Raw genomic sequence first — 23,507 nt, forward strand, 5'->3', positions numbered from 1 at the left:
AAGTCAGTTGTAATGTTTGGCTCTTTTTTCTATCTTGTATTCTTTACTATCAGTGCTCTCTCTCCTTTTTTATTTGTTTATTTACTTAAGATTGATTAGAAATAGATGAACTGCAGAGTTGGCAAGGCTAATATTTTATTGTAGATATACATACTTAATAGAAGCTGAATCAAGAAATTTTCAATCAAAAAGAAAAAAAATCAAAAATATTAGTAATATTCATTTGGAACTTGTCTAAATAATAGTTTGTCTGTTGTAACATATGATATGGGTTATTAGATAGTCAAATTTCATTAAAAATAGTACAAACCCAACGTATCGAACAGGTTTTATTTATTTATTTATTTTTTTTAAGATTTACGCTCAGTGCTAATTTGATGCCAGCAGCACGCTCAAAAGAAGGTTGGTAGGGACACTTGTGTTGCATCACCTCTCCTTTTAAAAGCAAGCGGGGCTCTTTTGTTGCACTTTCTGTTTCATAATGTGCCAAATGCTTTCAGTTGGTGACATGTCTGGACTGCAGGCAGGCCAATTTAGCACCCGGACTCTAAATACAAAGCCATGTTGTTGTAATGCAAGCAAAATGTGCCTTAATTTGTCTTGTTTAAAGCAGAAGGGCTTTCCTTTCTCCTATAAAAGATGTTGACTTGATGGCAGGATATTTTGGCCTATAATATATGTGCAAGTTACCCTTACTGCACTTATGTACTCCCATACCACTATAATAATGATGCAAACTAGAGCTTCAAATATTTCCAAAAAGAATTTAAATTTTTTGATCCCTCTGACCACAGACAAAAAAAGTCTTTCTGCAGCCCACTAAATCCCAAAGTCAGAGAAGGAGGTGGCATTTCTGGATTTTGTTTGTCAATCGCTTCTTTGCATGGCAGAGTTGCATTTCTGGATACAGTGACAAACTGTTCACTGACAGTGGTTTAACAACGAGGAACTTTATGGCCCTGCAGCCCTTCAAAGAGTCCCATTTTTATATCCTGACTGAAGCCTTTCTTGGATGCTGCTTTTACAGCAAGTCAACTTGTTGAATTGTTCCCAGTTAATCTAATACATTGAAATTTGGCAGTTTAAAACCATTTGATAATTTTTGTTCTTATGACCTTCAATTATATTGTTTAAAATTCTCTCATTATTTTGTTTTTTGTTCCTAGCTTGAAGCCACTATCCTTCCTTTTTTGGAAAAGGGGATTGTACAGACAAACTTTCTAAGAACAGAAGAGTAACAACATAATCATTTCCTGGATTTAACCCATCTTTGATCCTAATTATATTACTATTTCCCTCTAACTTGTACTAAACACGTGCAATTTGTGCATGGGTGTTTTTTTTCTAAATACCAATTCATTTTTTCAACATTTATTCACTTAATAATGAAAGCAGAGGTGGAGATGGGGATATGGAAGTTGTGTGCATGAGTGAATTGAGACAAATATGTGCTCAGAGGACTTGGGGAAAATAACAACTGCAATATATGTCAGTTTGAACATCGGAGCGAATTACATGAACATTGGATACGGCGAATCACTGACAGTGTACTCGTAACCGACTGAAACGCTCACACACCCATGACTGCAAGTCAACAACCATGTGGGCCAAAGAAGAGCCAGCAAATTCATGGCACATTTAGCGCCGGGATGGCGTTTGATGTGTGGTTTTAGAGGGTTATATGGATAAGTTCAAACTGCTGGACACAGCTGGTTCCCAGGCTACTGCGGCCTTATAATCGATGTTACTTATGCTCCACGGAGGAAGTTTCTCCAGCAGCGATCATGCAATAAATACACAAGACACAGACAGTATATCAGGTGTCGAACATCAAACTCTCATCCTCTGAACCACATGAGAATATCTGCAAGTTATTAGTGGCCCCTTCATCCTGGCCGTGCACAGCTTTCTCATGTGACTTTATTGAGATGCGCCTGTTGAGATCCATTTCCAGATCTCTCTGCATGGGGGTTACGCAGTGTTTTTCTGATTATTAGATTTTCATCAAAAATAGGTTACATTATGAGGTTTATTATTGCTTTTGACACACTGGAGATCATGTAGCTATAGGAACATTGACTTAAGTTTACATAATAAAATAACAATTGAGAAAGTGTAAAAAAAAAAGTGAAATTTAGCAGTGCATAATCTTTGAAAAAGAGTCAATCACCTTTTTAAACTTCGATGTCTGTTGCAGTAAGAGGTTAGAGAAGGTGTTTATGGGCAGTCTTTTTTTATTATTTGCGATGGCAAACCGAATATACATTTGGATTCTTTAATAACTGTTAAGTATTTGTTTGTGTAGTCCACATGAAAAGCCTCTGAGGGAAGAGCGCGCGTTAACCTGGCCAAAGTGCCTCAGATTCATGAGTCTGGAAGAAGGTGTCTTAAAAGCAACTGCGAACCTTTTCAGCAGTTAAGTGTTCCTGAACTGGTTTTTGTTGTCCAAAAGCAACTGTGAAGTTCTATTAGAACACACCGAGCCTTGTCCAAACTCTTTTCACCACCACTATTAACCTCGATGTGATAGCGTAGCACTTCATTACCCATATATAACAACTGTGCTAATCACTACAGCACCCTAAAAGCCTTTTATTTGACAACACTGGTGCTTCCCAGCTGAACCAGGTACCGTGGTGAGAAAGGGGAAAAGGCCAGGGGAGAGAGGAAGAAAAAGGGAAAAGGGAACGGAGAAGGAGACAATAGGGATATATCAGGTGAGGAGGTGGAGCTGCTGGAATTGTCACCCAGCAAACTGGCTCATACCAATGTCAGAGTAAGTTAGAAATCCTCAATGCAACATTGTGCATCTGACCTTCTGGGATCAGCTTTATAAATATTTCAGAGGTTAGATTTTCTCACTGCAGTGCAACAGTGCCCCCCAATGTCAAAAAAAAAGAAGCTTCAAGACTGAAGTTGTTCTTTGTATTTGGGTTTAAAGCTCCAGACAGATTTAATACTAAAGTCTTTATCATCATCTACAAAGAAAAGGCCTGTGTTCCTTTTAACATAGACAATTACATTTAAGTTAAAACAATAAACACTCTTAAAAGAAAAATATTTTATCTTTAAGGCTGGATTCTGTAAAACTCACATTTAAAAAGCTGCAAAACACATAATCAAATTCAATTGTTGACCCGTTCAGAACAGTCATTCATCAATTTGCCAACAACATAATTGTCTGACCTTATACAACAGGAAAGTTAATGGCTTCCAACAGGAAAAAATATAAAAATAAACCTTCAGTTCCAAACCCCTGCCATACCTTTAAAAAGAAAGAAGCGTTTGTGCTTTCCTGTCTAATTACAAAATAAAAAAAGCTTTTCTTTTTAGTAAACAAGTTCCGAAAAGTGCATCACTGTCCTTTTCCTGCTTGGCAGATGTTCTGCTTTAACATTAAAAAAAAAAAGGCACAGTAGAAAGAATCTAAAATGGATTAAACGAGCCTACATAATGGTCTGCACAACTATCCTGGACTTAGTCTGGTTCCTCCTTCCTGGACTTTGATTTCCAGAGTACAACACCAGATGACACTGCAGAAACTGCATCCGGACAGCACCATATAGGGATACAGCCATTCACAGAAACCAAGTATGTGCGTAGGCAGAGCAACAACCAGACCACCACCAACTAAACACACATCCAAAATGGTAAACAGTGGAGTAGGAGCACCATTGAATGACTTGTCAGTTTCACAGTATTGGCACTTCTGTTTCCATCCTGGTGGTTCTGAGACTCTCAGATTCTCCTATGAATCATTACATAAAAGTTGCACACAGCCCCTGTGCGATTGTCTTGGCATATTCTGTATTGATGCAAATGGCTAAGGGAAGGGTATCAGACCCATTTCACAAGGGAGAGTTTTCGTGACGTGAAGGAGTATGGCTGATGCTACCTACATACAGCTACAAACAGCAATTTGTGCTTGTTTCCAACTCTTTGGTATCTTTGGTTAAAGCTTGATCATGCAAGAAAGGAATTCCTGTGTTTTTTAACAAACATCATGGCTTGATTTCAGTGGCTGATTGCGGTCAGAGACTATATGGTGAATTGGTCCACGTCAGAGACGCCTGAAACGCATCACTGTGTAACAGATAACACTAAATGCACGTGTCCTCGCGATGCTGCTTAAGTGCTAAATGGCTATTCAAACATGTAAAAAAAAGAAACCCTGATATGCTTAATTCTGTTTACAGCATTCTAAAATATTTTCTCTTCACCAATAACTTTTATAATTTGGCAGAGAGTAAGGAAGGTGGAAAATGAGTAAACAGTACAATGATGGCCTCAGAAGGACTCCCTGTGGATATATTCTACATTCGTAATTGTAAAGGAAGAATATTTACAATCAGGATCTCAGCTTCAGAGGTTCAACTCAGTGTTGAAGAACCCGCTCAAGGTTCTGATCTGCTGCTCTCCACTGGACTGAAGCTGCGAGGGCTTGACTCTAATGATCCGTAAGACTGTTGATTGTTAGATTTATGTGTGGTACTGGCGGGCGATTTGGGATTAAGCACTCTGGGAAGATAAACCTGTAAAGAAAAGAGGAAAAGGTGAGAATGGTGACGACAAAGGTAAGGCTCAAAGACGAAAAAAGCTCCTAAAAATTTCCATCAGATGTGAACCTGACGTGCAGAAAGTACCCGTAACAAGGTAATCATGATCCCGTGACACTTTGGTATATTTTACGATCCCCTGATAGGTTGTATATCTTAAATATAGCCGCAATTTCTGTGACAGGTGAGGCAGAAGCAATCAATCATGATTGCGCTCTTTTCTTTGTTAATGACTAACAAGAGACACATGATCAATAGGGCCTATAAACACACAGAGGGGTTATCTTAAGGGCAGGTCTGAAGCATGTTTCAAACATGTTTGATCTTTCTTGAAACTGTGGACTTTATTGAATAACAGGCCCAAGTACAGTACCCTAGTGTTTTCTTCCACTCCCTCTACTTTGTCCTCGTCCTCTTCTGTGACCTAAAGAAAAAATAAATAAAAAAGCACAAACATTATGAGGGGTTTAGAGTAAAGACTGTAACAAAAGGCTCCTTCTACACAAAGAAACACTCACCGCATAGTTATGTGGGCTAAGGTACTTAAAGTGGCCAAAGCAGGTGAAGCCGACACAGATGAAGACGGTCACACACAGGACCACCAAGGTGAATAAAGATGTAGCGGTCCAAAAACCTGAAACAAAAGGCATGTATTTAAGATTGCACAGGGGTTTTACACAACAATGTAGATGCTGCACAAATCTATAATGCTGCATGGGAGACTTGTAAACCTTTAGAATAGTTTTTCTTTTGTATTAATGTCACCTAAACCAAATATTTGAACGCCTGCGTGACTCAAAATATCAGGTACATACTCGCAAATAATGAATATAATCTGCCAATAGGCGCCAAAGCCACTGTATGTTGACTGCTTACAGTTATTTGTAGGAGAGTTAAATCAGTCATTTTTTTCTTTCTTACAAATACTTGACACTTCTTAGCTTTAATTACATCAGCTTAGACCCTTTTAAATCTCCTCTGAGGAAAGCAATTGCACTTGTTGGCACATGGCCCATGAATCATCGCCTGTCAATAACTGTTAGCACTTTCTGGCAAAGGAGAATTGTAGTCAGAATATAACGCAGTAAATGATTCAACAGGTTACATCTTGTAACTGTCTGGAACATTACCTTTCTAATTACAAACTAAGCACTGCATTTTACTGCTTGGAAAAACAAATGATTCAGAGTTGTTACTTGGTGCAATGTCTCCCTCAGTGGCTCGTTGACAATGACTGGAGTTGTTTGGGATTGATGAGAGCCACCTACGGGCTGCGGCAATGTGGCTAAAGCTTAAGTTATGGTTCTGCGTCAAAACGATGCCGTGCCTCACTGACGCCGTCACTGACGTGCACCTCCCGAAAATGTGTAACTACGCGTTGAGGAGACGCAGACGGAGAGGAGAGGGCTGTGATTGGTTTGCTTGGTAGCAACGCATTTCTGGTTTCCGGTTTGAAGCAGTCGTGAACTTTCAGGGCTCTTTTCTTCGTGTATGTGTCATTTTTTTTGTTTTGGTTTTTTGCACAATAGTTGTCCTTATCACTTTGATTCACTGTGAGAAGTCGGATAAACCATTCAGGAAAAGTTTGCGAATTAGCGGTCACGGGGGGTACTGCACCACGGCGAAATGGAGTGATGGATAAGTCCGAAGGGTTCGCGACGGCGCCACGGTGACGGCGTGTGCTCTGCGTTGGTTTGATGCAGAACCATAATTCAGGCTTAACTTGCATATTTAAAGATCTCTGCATACTGAATAAAGCAAATGTGTGAACCGACATCTTGTTCATTTCAAGTCAAGACGATTTTCATTAACATAAAACAACCTCACATGTAAGAGTATTCCTTTTTAACAACTTAATTAGTGCCTTGCAGATCTTTAAAAGAAGATTTTCAAAAGGCAGAGTACCAACTAATTGTGATCCCACAGATCAAAAACATCTAATTCTAACTTTCAACTTCATATTTGCTGCTATAGTAAACCTCAAAGTCTCATATACTGTACAATATTAAATCTTACTTTTTAATCAAATAAAGGCCAAGACTATTTATGTCCTGTTCAGATTGTGAATAATAGAAACAGTGAGAGTATAGAAAAATCTTAAGGGTATATTAGTAGCCCATATGATGTACAATGAGGTGGGAATGCTCACAAGTGGTTTAGAGATCATTGACTTTGGTCAGCAGAAGTTTAGTTTAAACATTTCAGAAAGTTCAAAGTGGACAGCTGAATAAATTCTTAATAAATACACAATTTATCAATATAACATTTTGTAAATTACATAAATCTTCTATAAACTTAATACGGCCAAATCTTCAGTACATATTTATTCATTTTTAACATGACTAACTATTGCTACTCACTTGTGGTGAATTGATATTAGAAATTTCAGGTTTTTGAGTTATACTAACGTTCTCCTGCTTGGACACATGTTTGTTTCTAACCTGCTCTGAGGACAGAGAAGAAGTAAAGCCATATCAGGCAGATGATGGGTGCTGCTAGAGCTTGATCCACAGCTCCCAGGTGGACCTGGCGGTCAAGGCGAGTCGGCAAGTAGGCAAAGTACAGATTGTGTCTGTCCACCAGGTGCTTGAGCAGCATGTAAAGGAGACCTGATGGAGTCGAACACAATTATCGCTGGAGGTAACTGTGTCATAGAGATACGTTAACAGATGAATGTGAGGTTGATTTTTGTCCGTGAGACTAGCTACTCACCAAAAGGCACAATTATAGGACAAATGATGCTGTAAGCCATGATGACCGTAAACACACAGAGGGTCCAGCCATACATGGCTCCATACTCAAACTCATAGGCTTGATTCTGTGAACAGAGCAGAGTACAGATGTGAATGTAACTCTAAACTCAGACTGTCCTGAGTCTTCCCCTGCTCTGTTTCATGAAGACATAAAGACATAAAAGTGGGAGCCATTTGGAACAGAAAACATCATAATTATCTGTGACGAACCAGGACCAGACAGAGGAGGGAATACTATTACAAACCTCCTTGACATATTTCCTTTCAGCTGCCGAGCGAGCGAGCATCATGCGTATGGTGTAAAGCAGTAATCCTGGCAAACGCAACAACTCCATTCCCGAGCCCACCAGCGCGGCTGCGATCACGTAGTTGACAAAAAACGCTCCTTGATCAGGTAGAAACACACACCTGGTTTAACAGCAGAAACAAAAAAAGAGGGACAAAATCACTATCAATATTGATTAATGTTTACAAGTTAATTTATTTCCTTTTGGGGATTAATAAAGTGATTTATTAAAATCAAACTGCTGTTGAAGCTTTAAATGATAAATGTAATGCTGATACTAGGTGGATGTTTGCTACCAAATTAAGTGGGACTATGCAATGACAATAAAGTGTCAATCCAATTTAAAAATGTAATAATTTAAGCAAATATGGATTGTTTTTCTGACAGGTTGGAGAGGCATGCAACAAAACAAGAGAGATTACTTACTCAAACCTTAGTTTCCCACCATTGAGGAACTCTTTATCAAACAGCCAGCGGAAAAACACTGCAAGGCTAAAAAACAAACAAACAGAAAAATAAGATAAATAGTTACTTAAGACTCTGCTTGAATGAGGCAATGTCAAAGGCATTTTGTTCATTTGGGTGGATACATAATAACGGACTTTTGACTGAGACAAGTTAACTATTATATGTGACAAGGAGGTGATTACACCTACAAAAGTATTAATGTAAACTAAGATTCTGGGTTAGAGGGCACGTCTTCAAGCTTATAGTCATGAAAATTACCTGGTGAGGCCTAGAGAGGGAAGAATAAGCACCATGAAGAGCAGGAAGAAGTACAACTTGCGCATCATGCTCAGCTGCTCACTGGACCTGAGACGCAGATAGCAGTGGAATAAAACATTTACCTCTGGTGACAGAAAGCAATATGTGTACTCATTTTGTGTGTGTTTGTTTAAAAACCTGCTCCAGTGCGCCTCTCCCAGTGTAGAATAGTACACTATCGTTGGCAGCAAAGCAGAGAAGGACCACAGCAGGAGAGTTGGGAAGAATTGGCTAATGATGGGACTCTAGGGGAAACGTAAAAAAATCATAAAGATTTGATCCCTGAAAAGAAGAGCTGTGGTCATTGTATGTGTTTGCATCTTAAAGACTCACGTTAAGATAGTAGATAGGTTTAGTCACGTTGAACTTGTCTATGGTGTTAATAATGATGGTGGGGGTTGTCAGGAAGGTGAGCAGGAAGAAAACGAAGAAGTTTATGATCACGCACCGGATAAACCAGGAAAAACCACGCACTGAAAGGTTTTCCCTATGTGGTAAAAAAGTAGGAAAACAGAAACAGATATGTTATTCAGAGATGATGCAAGAAAAAAAATCCTCCCTGTTATCTTTATTTTTAAGTTTTTCCATGTAGATTTTTTTATTAAATTACAGTAAACACAGCGTTTATAGGAATTCTGTGGGGCAATAGTAATCGTAAGTAAATTACTTTGAAAAGGCTGACATCAAGGCTCAGTATTGAAAAAATAGAGACAAAACAATGCTCAGTCTATTATTAGATCGTAAGGAATGTAAATTTGCAGCAAAAATGGCATTAAATTAAATCACAGAGCGAATAACTGTGGATGTGCAGGGCGCCGCAGGACAACGGCCAGCCAGGCAACATGAAGTGTCAGGGGAACAGCGAGCGCTGCAGAGCAACAGCAATGGGGACAATGAAGCTATGTTAAAATCAACTGCTTTTTTAAGCCTCAAACTATACCTTATCCACACAATTACTCAGTGAAATTACATTTTTGAGTCTTTTTAAAGGCTTAAGTAACAATTTAATTTGTAGTATCTTTCTGTGCAAACAACTGCAAAATCATATTCTTTTTTTAACTTAAAACTGCTTTGATTGACATTGCTTTAGTCCCTAATAAAAGTTTACTCTCCTTACCATCTTATAATTGGACAGAGGATTACTTTAACTATCAAGAGTCACTAAGAGAAACATTTACGCATGACAAACAATATATTGCTTTATGGAACATTTTTGTTTCTCAAGTTTTTTTTAAGATTCCATTCAATTAAAGTAACTCCCTTACACACAGAGAATGTGACACAACATCACCACTTGATTCCACTTAAAATATTCTGACGATAATATTAAATTATTGCCCAGCCTCAGTATCCTCAGTACTATTAATACCAGATCATATGATGTGCATTGAGCACAGAACTACATGGAGGGTAGTTGTTTCAAATCTTACCAATACACACTTTTGGGATGTGGTGCAAAGCTGACCCGCCACTTGTTCACTTTGAGAGTTTTGCTCATGGACGAGGGTTGGAGCTGCCTCCCGCAACAACAGCTTGTCCCACCGCAATCTAGAGCGTTGAAGTCTTTCAGAATGCTGAAGGGAGCAAATGGTAGCTGTTAATGATATACATGAACCAGGGGCCTCATTTATAAAAGAGTGTGTAGGATTCATACTAAAAGTGCACGTCAACCCAAAAGCCGAAAATGGCGGGCACAAAAAAAAATCCGGATTTATAAAACCGTGTGCACGCACACCTGCACGCAATGTTCGCTTTATAAATTACATTCCAGCTGGAAGGTTGCGCAGGTGAATTCGCCTCATATCCCGCCCTCCATATATTTATATACCATAAATGGGCAATGCAAACTACATGATGACTGTATTTGCATATGAATGAGCCTGCTGAGCATGCGCAGCGCCTGCCTGCAGCCTGTTTCTGTTGTGCGACAGGATGAATGAGACGTGTTGAGCCAGGCAACCGTGCCACTAAATTTCACGGAGACTGAGATCGAGATGTTGTGGATGAGGTGGAGGCCAGGAAAACAACATTATTTGGTGGTCACAGTTATGGCATCACTAACAAAAATAAAGCGAGTGAGTTGCCTGCCAGAATCTGATTTCTGGCCGCGGGAGCGCGCACAGCAGCCCGTGGAGCGATAGCGCTGAAACGTCAGATTTTCAGATCATGAAGCTCAAGAATGAGATCAAATCATATTTAGGTAGACACAACCTTTCATTAACTGTATTTGGCCTTCAATCAATTTTTGGCAGGTGCAAAGACCCATTTTCAGGGGAGAAATCAGATTCTGGCAGGCAATCACTTTTTGGCACCGCGGACACGCCTTCCGGTAGGATGATTTGACCCAGTGCTTTAAGTGGGAAAAAATAAGTGCCGGTACTCTCCCCCTCCAGTCATACAAATATGGGACTATGTAAATTTGTATATATATATATATATATATATATATATATATATATATATATATTAAACTCTCCCACTCTGTTAAAAACCTCCTTCATATTTCCGTTTGGCCGTGCATTTTGTCCCTCCAAGTTATTTCCGTCACAAACACGAGCGCGCCCGTATAGCTCAACGGGATGAGCAGGTGACTTGCGTACAGCGAACGCGGGTTTGATTCCAGTCGCGGCATATTTTGCACCCACTTCCTACGAGTCTGTCTTTCACTGCACCTATCAAATAAAGTTGCAAGAGCCGCATGATACCGGCCAAAGAGCCGCATGCGGCTCGCGAGCCGCGGGTTGGCCAAGCGCGCCTTTACGTCTGTACGGCAAGCTTTGAGCATCAAAACACCTTAATCAACAAATCCAACCTGTAGACTTTGGGGAGATCGGGGGGGAGTTACTGACTGATGGGGAATCTGGGAAGAACAGTACCGGTACGCGCCGCACACAGTAAATAATTTCCGGTACGCTGATGAGTAAAATTTAGAATTGCCGGTACTGCGTACCGCTCCGTACCATCCCACTTAAAGCACTGATTTGACCGATGAAAATACCCCGTCAGATCACGCTTCCACATAGACATCAACATTTATCCATGTGGAAACGTGATCTGACAGGGTATTTTCATCTGTCAAATCATCCTACCTGCCAATATCTATGTGGAAGCGTGATTTGACAGGTTTTTTTCTTCCGCCGAAGCGTCGTGCACATAGATCTATGTGGAAGCACATTCTGACTTCCTGCTGTTAAATTGTCTATTTGCATGAAAAAGCCTTTGAAAAAAAAGAAACTGAGATAAAAGAAACGGGGATCGTATGGTAGTATTTTCTGCCGAGGTAGAACACCGGCTTGGGTGTACATGGATCTATAAGTCTGATATGTGATGACATTAAAAGTATGACATGAATCTGGCTTCATTTCACCACCTCACCGCCTGCGTCGCCAGTTCCCCATATCTTCAAAATGTTCGTGCGCCAGGGTCAGGGTTGGCGTAGAGATACACACATTTTTCAGTTAGTTTTTTCTTTTTAAATCCCAACCTTTGCGTAGAAGGTGGCTTGCGCATCTTTCAAGCCCTGTTTTGTGTGCAAGTAAGCTTTATACAGTAAATGAGACCCCAGGTCTTGACACTTCTAGCTGCACAAAGGTCTCTTTTCAATAAAAAAATCATGTGGCGGACATTAAAACGGAGCAATAACCACAGGACAAACATTATTGCTGCACGTGAGACTGCTACTTTTAGAAACATTGCACCAATCACAATTCACAAAAATAAATGTCATAGACACTATGGATAAACAATTGATTAGACTATAGATATGGGTTGGATGAATTGAGTTTTGATACAGTCATGGCTACATTTTCATTAAGAAAATGCACAGTGTACCATTGAGACTGAGAAATGAATACTTACTACTTGGCCATAGCCTCACTCTGTAGAGTGACAAAAGCAATCCCCAGAGGGTGCTCTGGCACCACTTCTGCCTGCCGTCTCACTTCTTCCAGCAGGTTTCTTTCTTTAGCAATGTAATACTCTATGGCATCAACCTGAGAGAGAATAAACAAAGAGTAGATGTCTGAATCTGGATCAATAAATATATATATATATATCACTTTTGTCTTATCTTATAGTAAAAAAGTAAAAACAAGTGTCAAATCGTCTAGTCCATCTCACCCTCTCACAGTTTGAGCAGCAACAAAGGTGGCCACAGAAACGAGGGTTGATCAGCTCCCGTTCCCCTGTTTTTTCAAAGGAACGCTCATAATAACGCAGATTTTTTCCCGCTCGCATCCTAGAGTGAACAAAAATCAAAACAGAAGCACAACAAACTAATTTAGCAATAATTTAGCAACAATAACCTAAAGTGAAAACATTTTGTGTATGTGTGTGTGTGTGTGTGTAGACATATATGCATGTGATCATTTACCAAATATGCAACAATTTCAATATTTAAGATTAAAATACTACTGTAACTGTATGAGCCACAGAACTAAATTAAAGATATATATTAGGACAAAATGCTTAATGAAACTGCTTAAGTCGGTGGATGTTTTATTTTGTTTGTTCTCACTACAATTATAAACTTATAAAACAATGCTCTACAAGAACTAGATAAAAGGTGACTTTATCAGCCATAAACTGGTTTTCAATACCTCTGGCCTCATTCATGAACACATGCTGACACACTGGAGAATATTCACATGATTTCAGAAACAGTGACCTCATTTGTCTCACCTTTCCTTATCAAGGTGCATGAGTTTGGCCACATCATAACCCAGAGTGACGGCACAAACTTCACAAGTAGGATACGCTTCTCTATGAACAAATACAACTGGCAGTGAGGAACAGAGTAGATCACAACTTTTTCAGCTAAAATACATGTATGAAGAAAAAAATTAACTTGTAATATAGGCTAAAAGTTTAGTTTTCTCACGTGAAGTGGGTCTTAACAGCTTCCTCTGTTGCTGTTTTAGGGATTGAACATACAAACAGGGTGTTTCTGGCCTGCAAATATGAATACAGAATGACAAAAGGGTTCAGCAACATTCAGCATCAAGCTAATAAAAGTAAATTACTGTAAATGACCATTTTGTGTCTCTTCCTCAAAGAGAAGCACAAACCAATGTGGAAAAATGAAGGAGTGATGTTGACAATTATGGCAGAAGATGAACAATAACTTAACAAAACATTTTGTAACATCCAGTTTTGTAGTTAAAAGACTCACTGTCTCTCGGCCCATGCCTTTCATCTGTGATGTGTGAAGTCGCAGCAGTACAACCGTCAGGGACAGGTAGATGACTGCAAACACTGTGTGCAGCCATAACAGATTGTTTCTGCAAGGAAATGATAAGTGCCATTTAGATTTGGTATGATGAATCAGCAGAAAACACATCAACATAATATTGATTTAGCAAACAGACTATTTTGACTGCATGCTTGACAGTTTTGTTACCCAGTTTTAAGATTTCCAATAGTTGTCCTTCCAAAACTCTGAGGGTCATTTCCTAAAAGAGAAATTGTTTGTAAATATCCATCTTATTTGAACGCTGTTTTTGTACTTGCTGTTATTATAATGTAATGTATTATCTTGGTGAGAACTTTGAATAAGCCCATTTAGGGCTTCCTTTCTCACCTGCACATATTTTCATGCTTTTATATTCATTTTAACTTTGTACCGTTTTCATGTTGTGCAAATAAATAAATCAAATCAAATCAAATCAAAGAAATACACATGTGTATATGTATTTTTTTTCTTCAAAAATTTATACATAATTTAAGACATATTTTTGAAAAAAAAAAATATATATATATCCAACTAATTAACTCCAGATAAGAAAAAAAGATTTTAAATGGTGAATGACATGTCTAAACTGTATGTATATCTATCTATCTATCTATCTATCTATCTATCTATCTATCTATATATATATATATATATATATATATATATATATATATATATATATATATATATATATATATATATATATATATATATATATATATATATATTTAAAAGAGAGAGCACATTAAAGATCAGTAACATCATTGTGTTTGTGAAGTTGTGTTTGTGTTTTTTTTTCAAGGTTTCATCTTTCCTGTGTTGTTTTTCTCAATGTTTTTCTTTCTGAAATACTGTAATTCCTCTAGTTTTGTTGTTGCCCTTTTTTTCTGGATTACTATGTTTCATTATTGTTTTTTTGTTGTATTGTGTATCTGAAATGCATATTTACTGAAATTGTTACATTATCTTATATATACTATTGGAACGCTTGAATGTATTTTCTCGTGCTTTGTGCCTTGGGGCCACAGTAATTTCCGTATTTCTTATTGCTGAACAGAACCTATTTCTGTTCTTTTGAAATGGGATGTGATGTGTAATGTCAAACCCACTCAGTAGGTCTCCAGTTATATTGACAGGCAGTATGATTGCAAGGGAGGTGATGGTGATGATCACCAGCAAGATTATCAGATGACGTTGGAAGGACAGGTAGTGAACAGCATCCATGCCACATTTTTCTTTAATCTTCTCTTCACTGAAACACAAACACGCTTTGTAGTAACTAGTTGGAATCATATCTCAGGTACTGTACCTTGTATGCAGCATGAGATAAAGTAGATTAAGGTGACAAAGGTGTCCAAAAAAGATGAAAATAAAAAATACCAGCACTCACTCCATTCTGAGGATGTAGGGCAGCCAAGAGCAGAATTCCTGGTAAAGAGAGATAACCCCACCCAAGAGAGATAGGGTTATACGCTTTCCCAAAAAGATTAAAGTAAGCCAGTCATACTTGTGTAGCCGTCTTTGTTTGGCATTATATATAGTTGTTTTGATCATTAAGCTGACGACAGTGGGTGTGATTTTTACATACCGATTCATACTCTTCTCCAAGGGACACAGTAGATTTCATGCGTCCATAGCGACGATGTGTGGACTCATTGAACCTTTTACAGAAAGAAAACAAATAAGAGGATCTAATTGACCATTGTGGTAGCTTTTTGTATTGTGATCAGCATGTCTAGCAGACCTCTACACCACTAACTCTCTACTGAAGAAATGTGTCTAAAGCTATTTACTGACCCTTCACTGTCTGCAACCAGAGCTAAGCGACCATAGTCCCAAAACTTCTCCCTAATGATGGAGAAGAGGACCAGCAACAGCTGTGGATGGCAGAAAAGAGAAAAAAACATGTATGCTTTATTTTTGCATTCATAATCAATATTCAATTTGAGCATATATTACATCAAAAGGGAAATCAATTAATTTAAAATGGTAGGGAAAATATTAACTGAATAAATGACATAATTTACACAAGAAAAAAATCCTCTAATAAGTCAGATATTCCATATTCTCTCACGTGATCTGAATTGTTTTAAAGGCAGAGAGACAAAAACATACAATAAAGACACAGAAGTCAAGCAGGAGAACAAGTGGGACTCCTCCAAAGTTGAGTCCTGTGAGGACGGTGCTCTGGTTGGAGCTGAAGCAGGTAGTGTTGTCCAGGAAGCTAGCGGAGGCAGCCGTGTCATTTGAGAACAACCCGCGCCACTGTTCCCACCACTGGGAAGACATCACTGAGTGGGACCAACAATCTGCAGAGGATGACAGTAAGGTACCTTCAGAAATTATCTCCCATATACAGTATATATACACTATATTGCCAAAAGTATTCGCTCACTCATCCAAATAATGGGAATCAGGTGTTACAATCACTTCCATGGCCACAGGTGTAGGGCTGGGGATCGATTCAAATGTCAAGAATTGATTCGATTCCGATTCTTAAGATTCAGAATCGATTATCAAGATTTGATTCGATTCGATTCCGATATTGATTTGGGTTAGTGTTATTAAAACTGTTTTTTGAGCTGTTGCATGAATTATATGACTGTAGTTATGCAAAATATTACTACTAGTATTATATTGAGATTAAACAGCAAGTATTGGCAGCTAATGATGCTGTAAGGACCAATCAGCTCCCAGAATGCTGATAGAACTGCTTTCAGAAACATCATGTGGGTCAGAATTACCAAACAGATCCAGGGAGGAAACTGAGACGGATGAAATCGGTTTTATTTTTTCCCACATTCCGTTTTTTTTGTTCCATTTTCGGTCTATTTTGGTTTTTAATTTTTGAGCATTTGGTTTTTAGCATTTTTTGCAAATGTAACCCCAAGACAGTATATAAAGTAATGAAATATAAACAATTTATGCAATTATAACCTAAAACTTTAATGTTTTCATACCTTTAAACATATTTAAAGGCAAAAACATGGCACCAGTTATTCTCGTGTCCAACCAAACATTCCTTTTTTGGGGATAAACAAAAAAATAACCAAAAGTTGTAATATAATGATGAAAAAAAATACATGAATAAATAAAAGAAAAAAAAAAACCCAAAAAATCGATCTTTAGACATATGAATCGATTTTTAGGAATTAATACGAGAATCGATTTAGAATTGGGAAATCGATTTTTTCAACACAGGCCTACACAGGTGTATAAAATCAAGCACCTAGGCATACAGGCAACTATTTGTACGGGTCGCTCTCAGGAGCTCAGTGAATTCTGGCATGGAACTGTGATAGGATGCCACCTGTGCAACAAATCCAGTCATGAAATTTCCTCGCTAAATATTCCACTGTCAACTGTCAGCTGGATTATAAGAACATGGAAGTGTTTGGGAATGACAGCACCTCAGACACCAAGTGGTAGACCACATAAACTGATGGAGCAGGGTCAGTGGATGCTAAGGCGCATAGTGCGAAGAAGAGGTCACCAACTTTAAAGACCTCCAAATTTAATTTGGCCTTCAGATTAGCTCAAGAACTGTGCACAGAGAGCTTCATGCAATGGGTTTCCATGGCTGAGCAGCTGCATCCAAGCCACACATCACCAAGTGCAATGCAAAGCGTCGGATTCAGTGGTGTAAAGCACGCTGCCACTGGACTCCAGAGCAGCGGAGACGCTCTCTGGAGAGACCAATCGTGCTTTTCCATCTGGCAATCTGATGGACGAGTCTGGGTTTTGCGGTTGGCAATATAGTGTATGTGTTTGTGTATATAGAGCAAGCGATTTCGTAAGAATGTCATGCACCAACAATACTTCTGCCTGTCATTTTGCTTCATTTTTCATCTGTGGGATATCACTGGAACAAAACAAAATCATTGAAAAGACAGTACTTTGATCTGAAACTCCCAACCCTAAACTGTCCTGAGCAGTATATCTGTGCTCAGGTATGTACAAAATGCACCAGATAGATAGATAGATAGATAGAAGGGGTTAAAAAAAACTACAAAAAAACAAACACAAACTCTACTTAAAACATGGATCTCTTAAAGGGGCCATTAAAAGATTGTCAGTGTTTTCTGACCTATCAATGCTAAAAAACTTCACAAACATGAGTATAGCAGAACCCGTTTACAGGAAACAAGATTTGTGAAGTCATGCCGATGAAGCTCTCCAGGCCGTGCACCCGCTATAAGAATTTGACCAATCAGAAGACACTTGACTAACTGAACTCATAGGCAAAATCTTAATTTCAGGAAGTATTTCTTCCTCATAAGTATTAGTCTTTGTCAGTCTGAAATAATTACAGCCATTTGGAGTTGTGAGTGCAGCGCTATTCTGGATGTACCAAAGATTAAAATAAGATGGTTGGTAATTTGCATGGCCACTTTAAATATTGACAGTATGCTTTTTTATCCTGTTGCTATTTCTATGACATGGATCATGCGCAAAATCAATGTCTGACATCCATTCCCTCTTCATCTTATGACGCTCACCACTGTATTCTGAAGCTTATTACAGATATTCTTTCTCATTGACTAAAGTGTAACTGCTAAAGGGTGGTATAACACTAGAAACTATGATGGCAGCTATAAACTGATCTTCTTATGCACCTCCTTCCACTGACTTTTAACAACATACACAAACAAATAGTGTCTAATTTGTGGTTGCACTTTGGCTTTGCTTAGTTTAGTTTCGCTTAGTTTTCAATAGCATCGATGCTTCATCTAGAGCTTAGTGCTGTTCATGGTGCAGTTCACGAGATGCGTCTCTGCTCTGGACCGCCTAACAGAGCCTTTATGGGTCAGTTAGGCTAACATTATTATACACTCTATAATAATGTTAGCCTAATGTGTCTCTAAAAGTGTTAGTGTCTCTATAATATAGAGACACTAACACTTTTAGAGACACATTGGAGGTAAACTTCATTATTACACTGTGGTGTACTGGCATAGGGAGTGTGCATAAAGACAGCTGTGAGGGCTATTTGTTTGCTTTACTTTACTTATTAGGCTTCTGCTCAAATAAGACTTAATATTTTGAGGGTTTCCATCTGACTCACCGAACCAGTACCTTCATTAGTTAAAAATCTGTCTTATGACATGTAGAGAGCAGAGACGAGAAAGACTGATTATATGGCTTTATTGATCTTACACATGATTCATGACTCAGAAATACTTGTATAAACAAGACAAAAACAGAGTGCAGTCAATATTAAAAAAACCTTTTGAGAATCTACATGTTGTGTTTTCACAGGTTTTTTTTTGTCTTACTAAGACAAAGATTAGAATATGTTAGAAGACAAAAACCTAAAAGTCCAACGTTTTTTGTTTGTGTGCATGTTGTCCCTTAAGATTTGTACCCTGTCCGTTGATCATTTATTTTTCTCAACTGTAAAATAAAATCAAAACATATTCAAAGTTGTTTTTCATCCGTATATTCCTATAAAAAAGAAACTATTTTTCCCAATTTGATTCATGAATCCAAAAAGTCCACATGTGCACTATTAATTTAGCAAAAACACCAATAACAAAAATATGATCTTACTGCATAATATGCCAATTTACATGAAGAGTGTTGTTGTTGCAGGCTGGTTTTTTTTATTTATTATTAAAACCATGTTGCTAGAATACAAATAATACATTTCATTATAATATACTTACTGTCAAGGGTCAATTTTAGTTGCAAAGCAGAGACACATAAACATCATATGCTGAAGTATTGGTTTGTACATGGCAAGTCATATTGTCATCGCAATTTTCCACTTTGATAATGACTATTGTTTGTTTCGCCAATATTGTGCAGCTGTGGTTTTGATCTATTTTTAATTCGGTTTTAGAAATAAATATAGATTGACAAACAAAACTTTTATTGTCTTAATGTTAATTTGAAATGGAATGAATGGAGGATAGATGGATTAACACAGCAAGCTCACTGCCCTAGAGCAAGGAACAACATGCAATTTTTAATGTTGAGTTAACCATTGAAATAAGAACAGTTGCAGATAACTGGTTGAAGTTAATGTTAGACTTTACAGCAGAAATAAACATATTTACAGCAGGTTTTGTTGCTGTAACTGCCTGAAACTGTCTTCTTACCTTGCAATGAACATTTGAAATCTGATTTAATTATGGGGGTATTGAAATCTTTTCATAAAAGAGGGATTTTACAGTGGAGGAAGGGTAAACATAACTATAAAATGGCTTACATTTAAACTTTAAAATATGGAAATTACACAATAAGAAAGACTTTACTACATGTCACATACTTGGATTAGTTTTGCAGCTGTATAAATTACAATCCGAAAAGGTTCCTGGTGCTGTAGTTTACATCTCAACCTTATAAGTACTTTACATAGGTTACATTTGGTGTATTATAGTAACCAAGCCCATTTATACTTGTGAAACTGAGCTAAGCACATTACTTAAGAGAAGTGCATCTGTCACTCGTTCCTGTTTCAGATGCCTGTGTGGGTTTATTTGACATTTATAAGACGTATCATCGAAATTAGTTTTGTGGGTTTAAATATTTGTTGAACTTAATGTAAGACTTTACAGCAGAAATAAACATATTTACAGCAGGTTTTGTTGCTGTAACTACCTGAAACTGTCTTCTTAACCTTGCAATGAACATTTGAAATCTGATCTAATTATGGGGGGGTATTGAAATCTTTTTATAAAAGAGGGATTTTACAGTGGAGGAAGGGTAAACATACGGTAACTATAAAATGGCTTACATTTAAACTTTAAAATGTGGAAATTACGCAATAAGAAAGACTTTACTACATGTCACATACTTGGATTAGTTTTGCAGCTGTATAAATTACAATCCGAAAGGGTTCCTGGTGCTGTAGTTTACATCTCAACCTTATAAGCACTTTACATAGGTTACATTTGGTGTATTATAGTATCCAAGCCCATTTTTACTTGTGAAACTGAGCTAAGCACATTACTTAAGAGAAGTTATAGTGCTTCTGTCACTCGTTCCTGTTTCAGATGCCTGTGTGGGTTTATTTGACATTTATAAGACGCATCATCGAAATTAGTCTTGTGGGTTTAAATATTTGTTTTAAGAGACCACTCCTAGACTTGGTAACTTGTGATGAAAGCGAGGATTAAGGCTGATTTATGGTTCAGCGTTACACCAACGCAGAGTCTACGGCGTAGGCTCTGCGTGGATTTAACGCGGAACCATAAATCAGGCTTTAGGCGTTTGTGTGCGGCTCTGTGGGTTTATGCCGCGTTCCATTTACCTCGGAAGTCGGAACTCGGAAATGGGAATAACGTCACAGCCGAGTTATCAGCGTTCCAGTTACAAAGTAGGTAAATAAGTTTGTAGTTCGCATATACCACATGAAAAATGTAAATTACACAATAGCAGCATATATATGTCGAACAATACTTGTATACGACTGATTTAGTGTGACCAAAACTAGAATGAAGTGCTACGAAGCTCTCTTCTACTGTTTACAACCGGGGCAGCCATCTCGGAATGTGAACTCGGGGGTGGTGAAGACTCTCCCACTTTCCCAGTGGGAAATCCCACTTCGAGGGGCGTTCCAGTTGAAAATTCCAACTGGGAACTGGGAAATCCCCACTTCCGAGGACAAATGGAACGCGGCATTAGTTCATGTTAAATCCCATTGGTCACAAGTGATCAACAAGGCGCTCGCACCGTCTCTCATTAAAACGGGAAGACCACCTCCCGAGTCACGCGGAAGCAGAAAGAAAACTTATAAAGTACGACATAACTGTGTTTGAAACCAATAACAGTCCATTGAATCACCAAAGATTGCAAAATAGCAAAGTGACATAATGTTCCCTTCTTGTTGGCACACAGTTTTCCTTTCAAACAGCTGCTGACACCGTGACAAGCAGCTGTGGTGATAATTATAAACCCTCCAGGAGAAATGTTACACAAAACATTTACAAAAGCCGAATAAAGTCCTCGGAACAACACTTTGCAGATGTTTTTTTAATGCGAATGAGGTAAACACAAACTTGCTTACCTCCGCAAACTGACTCACACCGCAAAAAAAGTTAAGTTCACATCCGCTGCAGAAACCGGATTTACTTGTCTAAAAAAAGCATGAGGATATATGAGCGATACTGGTACTCAGCCGGTCCGACCTGTAACCAGTCTGTTTTTCTCCCAGGAGTTAACTTCCTTCTACTGTTAAAAAGAAAGAAAGAAAAACAAGAAAAAGAAAACCTAACAAGGTGAAGTCCCTCGCTGCCCTTTCACTCTGTTCCGCGTCTGCGCACACGCAACGACTACACAACTACAGTCGCTGCGTTCCGACGCGCTCCTCGAGCCTCTGAATGCGTCTTCTGTCCGCGTCCACGTGGGGCTCGGGCACTGACCCAAAACACCTCCCTGTTAAGACTGGAATGACGGAAGAGTAACAGAAAACACTGAACCTAATGAAGAATGACAGAATAGAGACGACCAACCATGTCAAACAATTGAGCCACAAATATTATGTTATTTTTAAACCAATGTTCAATAAAAAGGGATTTGTGTTTAAAGAGTATATCCTTGTTGTTCCATATGATATATTTATGGGGAGAGAGAAGTTGTGTTTGAAGATGAGAGACCATGATAGGAATTCTTAGAAGAATACAATATCCCTATATCACCTGGAGACTATGCAAAAGTTTTTGGAGCAATCCCATCTGGAGTGTGCATGTTAAGTCTCAAATTAGAATGGAGACCCGACAATTAGCCTTGCTACCCTTGATTGATACGACAGTTGGAAAAATGTGCCTATCCTGCAACCATAATAAGAATAATAAAACAATTAGAACTTTATTTAAAAGGGATATCTCTTCAGTTCCATACGTGATCCCATATTGGAATAAATATGTAGAAAATATCAACTGGAAGAAGGTCTGGCTCTCACCCAACCAATACCTGGTGACTAACAAAGTTAAAGACATTTCATTTAAATGAATTAATAAATTCTATCCTACAAATGATCACATTATAAAAAGATTAAAAAAAAATATTGATTCAAACTGTACTTTTTGTTCTGCAAATTCGGAAACAATGACTCACTTATTCTGGCTGTGCCCCATTGTTCAAACTTTTTGGAGTGATGTGTGTAATTTTGTGTCTGAAAGAATTGAGATTGATTTTATTTTATTTTGGAAGGATGTGTTGTTTGGTGTTTTTGACCATTAGAACAAAGCCAAAGGAAACGTTTATTATTAATTTGTTAATTATCCTTGCAAAATTCCACATCCACAAATCTAAATTCTTACGCAAAAAGCCCTCTTTTTTTACTTTTCATTGTGAATTAAAACAGTATCTGGACTCTATTAAGTTTTCTAATAATTCAAAGGCAATCAAAACCATAAATGTATGTAAATGTTTTGGCTTTCTGTTATAATTTCATCCCCCCTGGCTGGTTGTAATGTGTTGTGCTTTTTGTTTTGTTTTTTATTTGAGTTGTACTCTTTATATATTATAATTCGACGTGAATTTGCAAAAAAATAAAAAATAAAATAAAAAAAAAATAATGAAGAATGACAGCAGGTACAAACCAGCCCATAAAAATACTAACTGCGAAACTAAACATGTCAGGATTCCATGCAAGAACTGAAGAGCTTTGTTATTGTGAATTGACTGACTATTGTCTATAACAATTGACTATTGTTTTGTGTCAACTGTTATCACGTTTCTGTTGTGACAGAGAGTAATTCTGCAAATATGAGGCATATGAAGTCTGATACATAGTCAATATCAAACAGGAAGACAATCTTACTAAAAGACTTTCAGACTCTGCACTTCTCCTTTCATGTGGTCAGAGGTGTCAAAAGTATTCACATTCATTACTCAGGTACAAGTATAGATACTAGAGTTTAAAAATACTCCTGTAGAAGTTGAAGTATCAACTCAAGTTTTTTACTCAA

General features: G+C 38.0%; 1 protein-coding gene across 1 annotated transcript; it reads right to left on the reverse strand.

The window, feature by feature from the left end:
• Positions 1-2,911: 2,911 nt before the first annotated feature.
• Positions 2,912-21,917, reverse strand: tmem63a (transmembrane protein 63A). Its single transcript, XM_061746659.1, has 23 exons — positions 21,602-21,917; positions 15,706-15,899; positions 15,388-15,467; positions 15,179-15,251; positions 14,981-15,018; positions 14,700-14,842; positions 13,759-13,810; positions 13,531-13,639; positions 13,240-13,310; positions 13,041-13,121; positions 12,480-12,597; positions 12,219-12,352; positions 9,791-9,934; positions 8,694-8,847; positions 8,499-8,605; positions 8,322-8,408; positions 8,022-8,087; positions 7,555-7,717; positions 7,269-7,374; positions 6,998-7,165; positions 5,075-5,190; positions 4,930-4,980; positions 2,912-4,532 (listed from the first exon to the last, which is right to left on the reverse strand). Exons 2-23 carry the CDS (start codon positions 15,877-15,879, stop codon positions 4,395-4,397), a joined length of 2,373 nt encoding a protein of 790 aa, XP_061602643.1. The 5' UTR covers positions 15,880-15,899; positions 21,602-21,917; the 3' UTR covers positions 2,912-4,394.
• Between the last annotated feature and the right edge of the window lie 1,590 nt (positions 21,918-23,507).

Source organism: Cololabis saira, chromosome 18 (genome assembly GCF_033807715.1).
Source record: "Cololabis saira isolate AMF1-May2022 chromosome 18, fColSai1.1, whole genome shotgun sequence".
Lineage (NCBI taxonomy): Eukaryota > Metazoa > Chordata > Actinopteri > Beloniformes > Belonidae > Cololabis > Cololabis saira.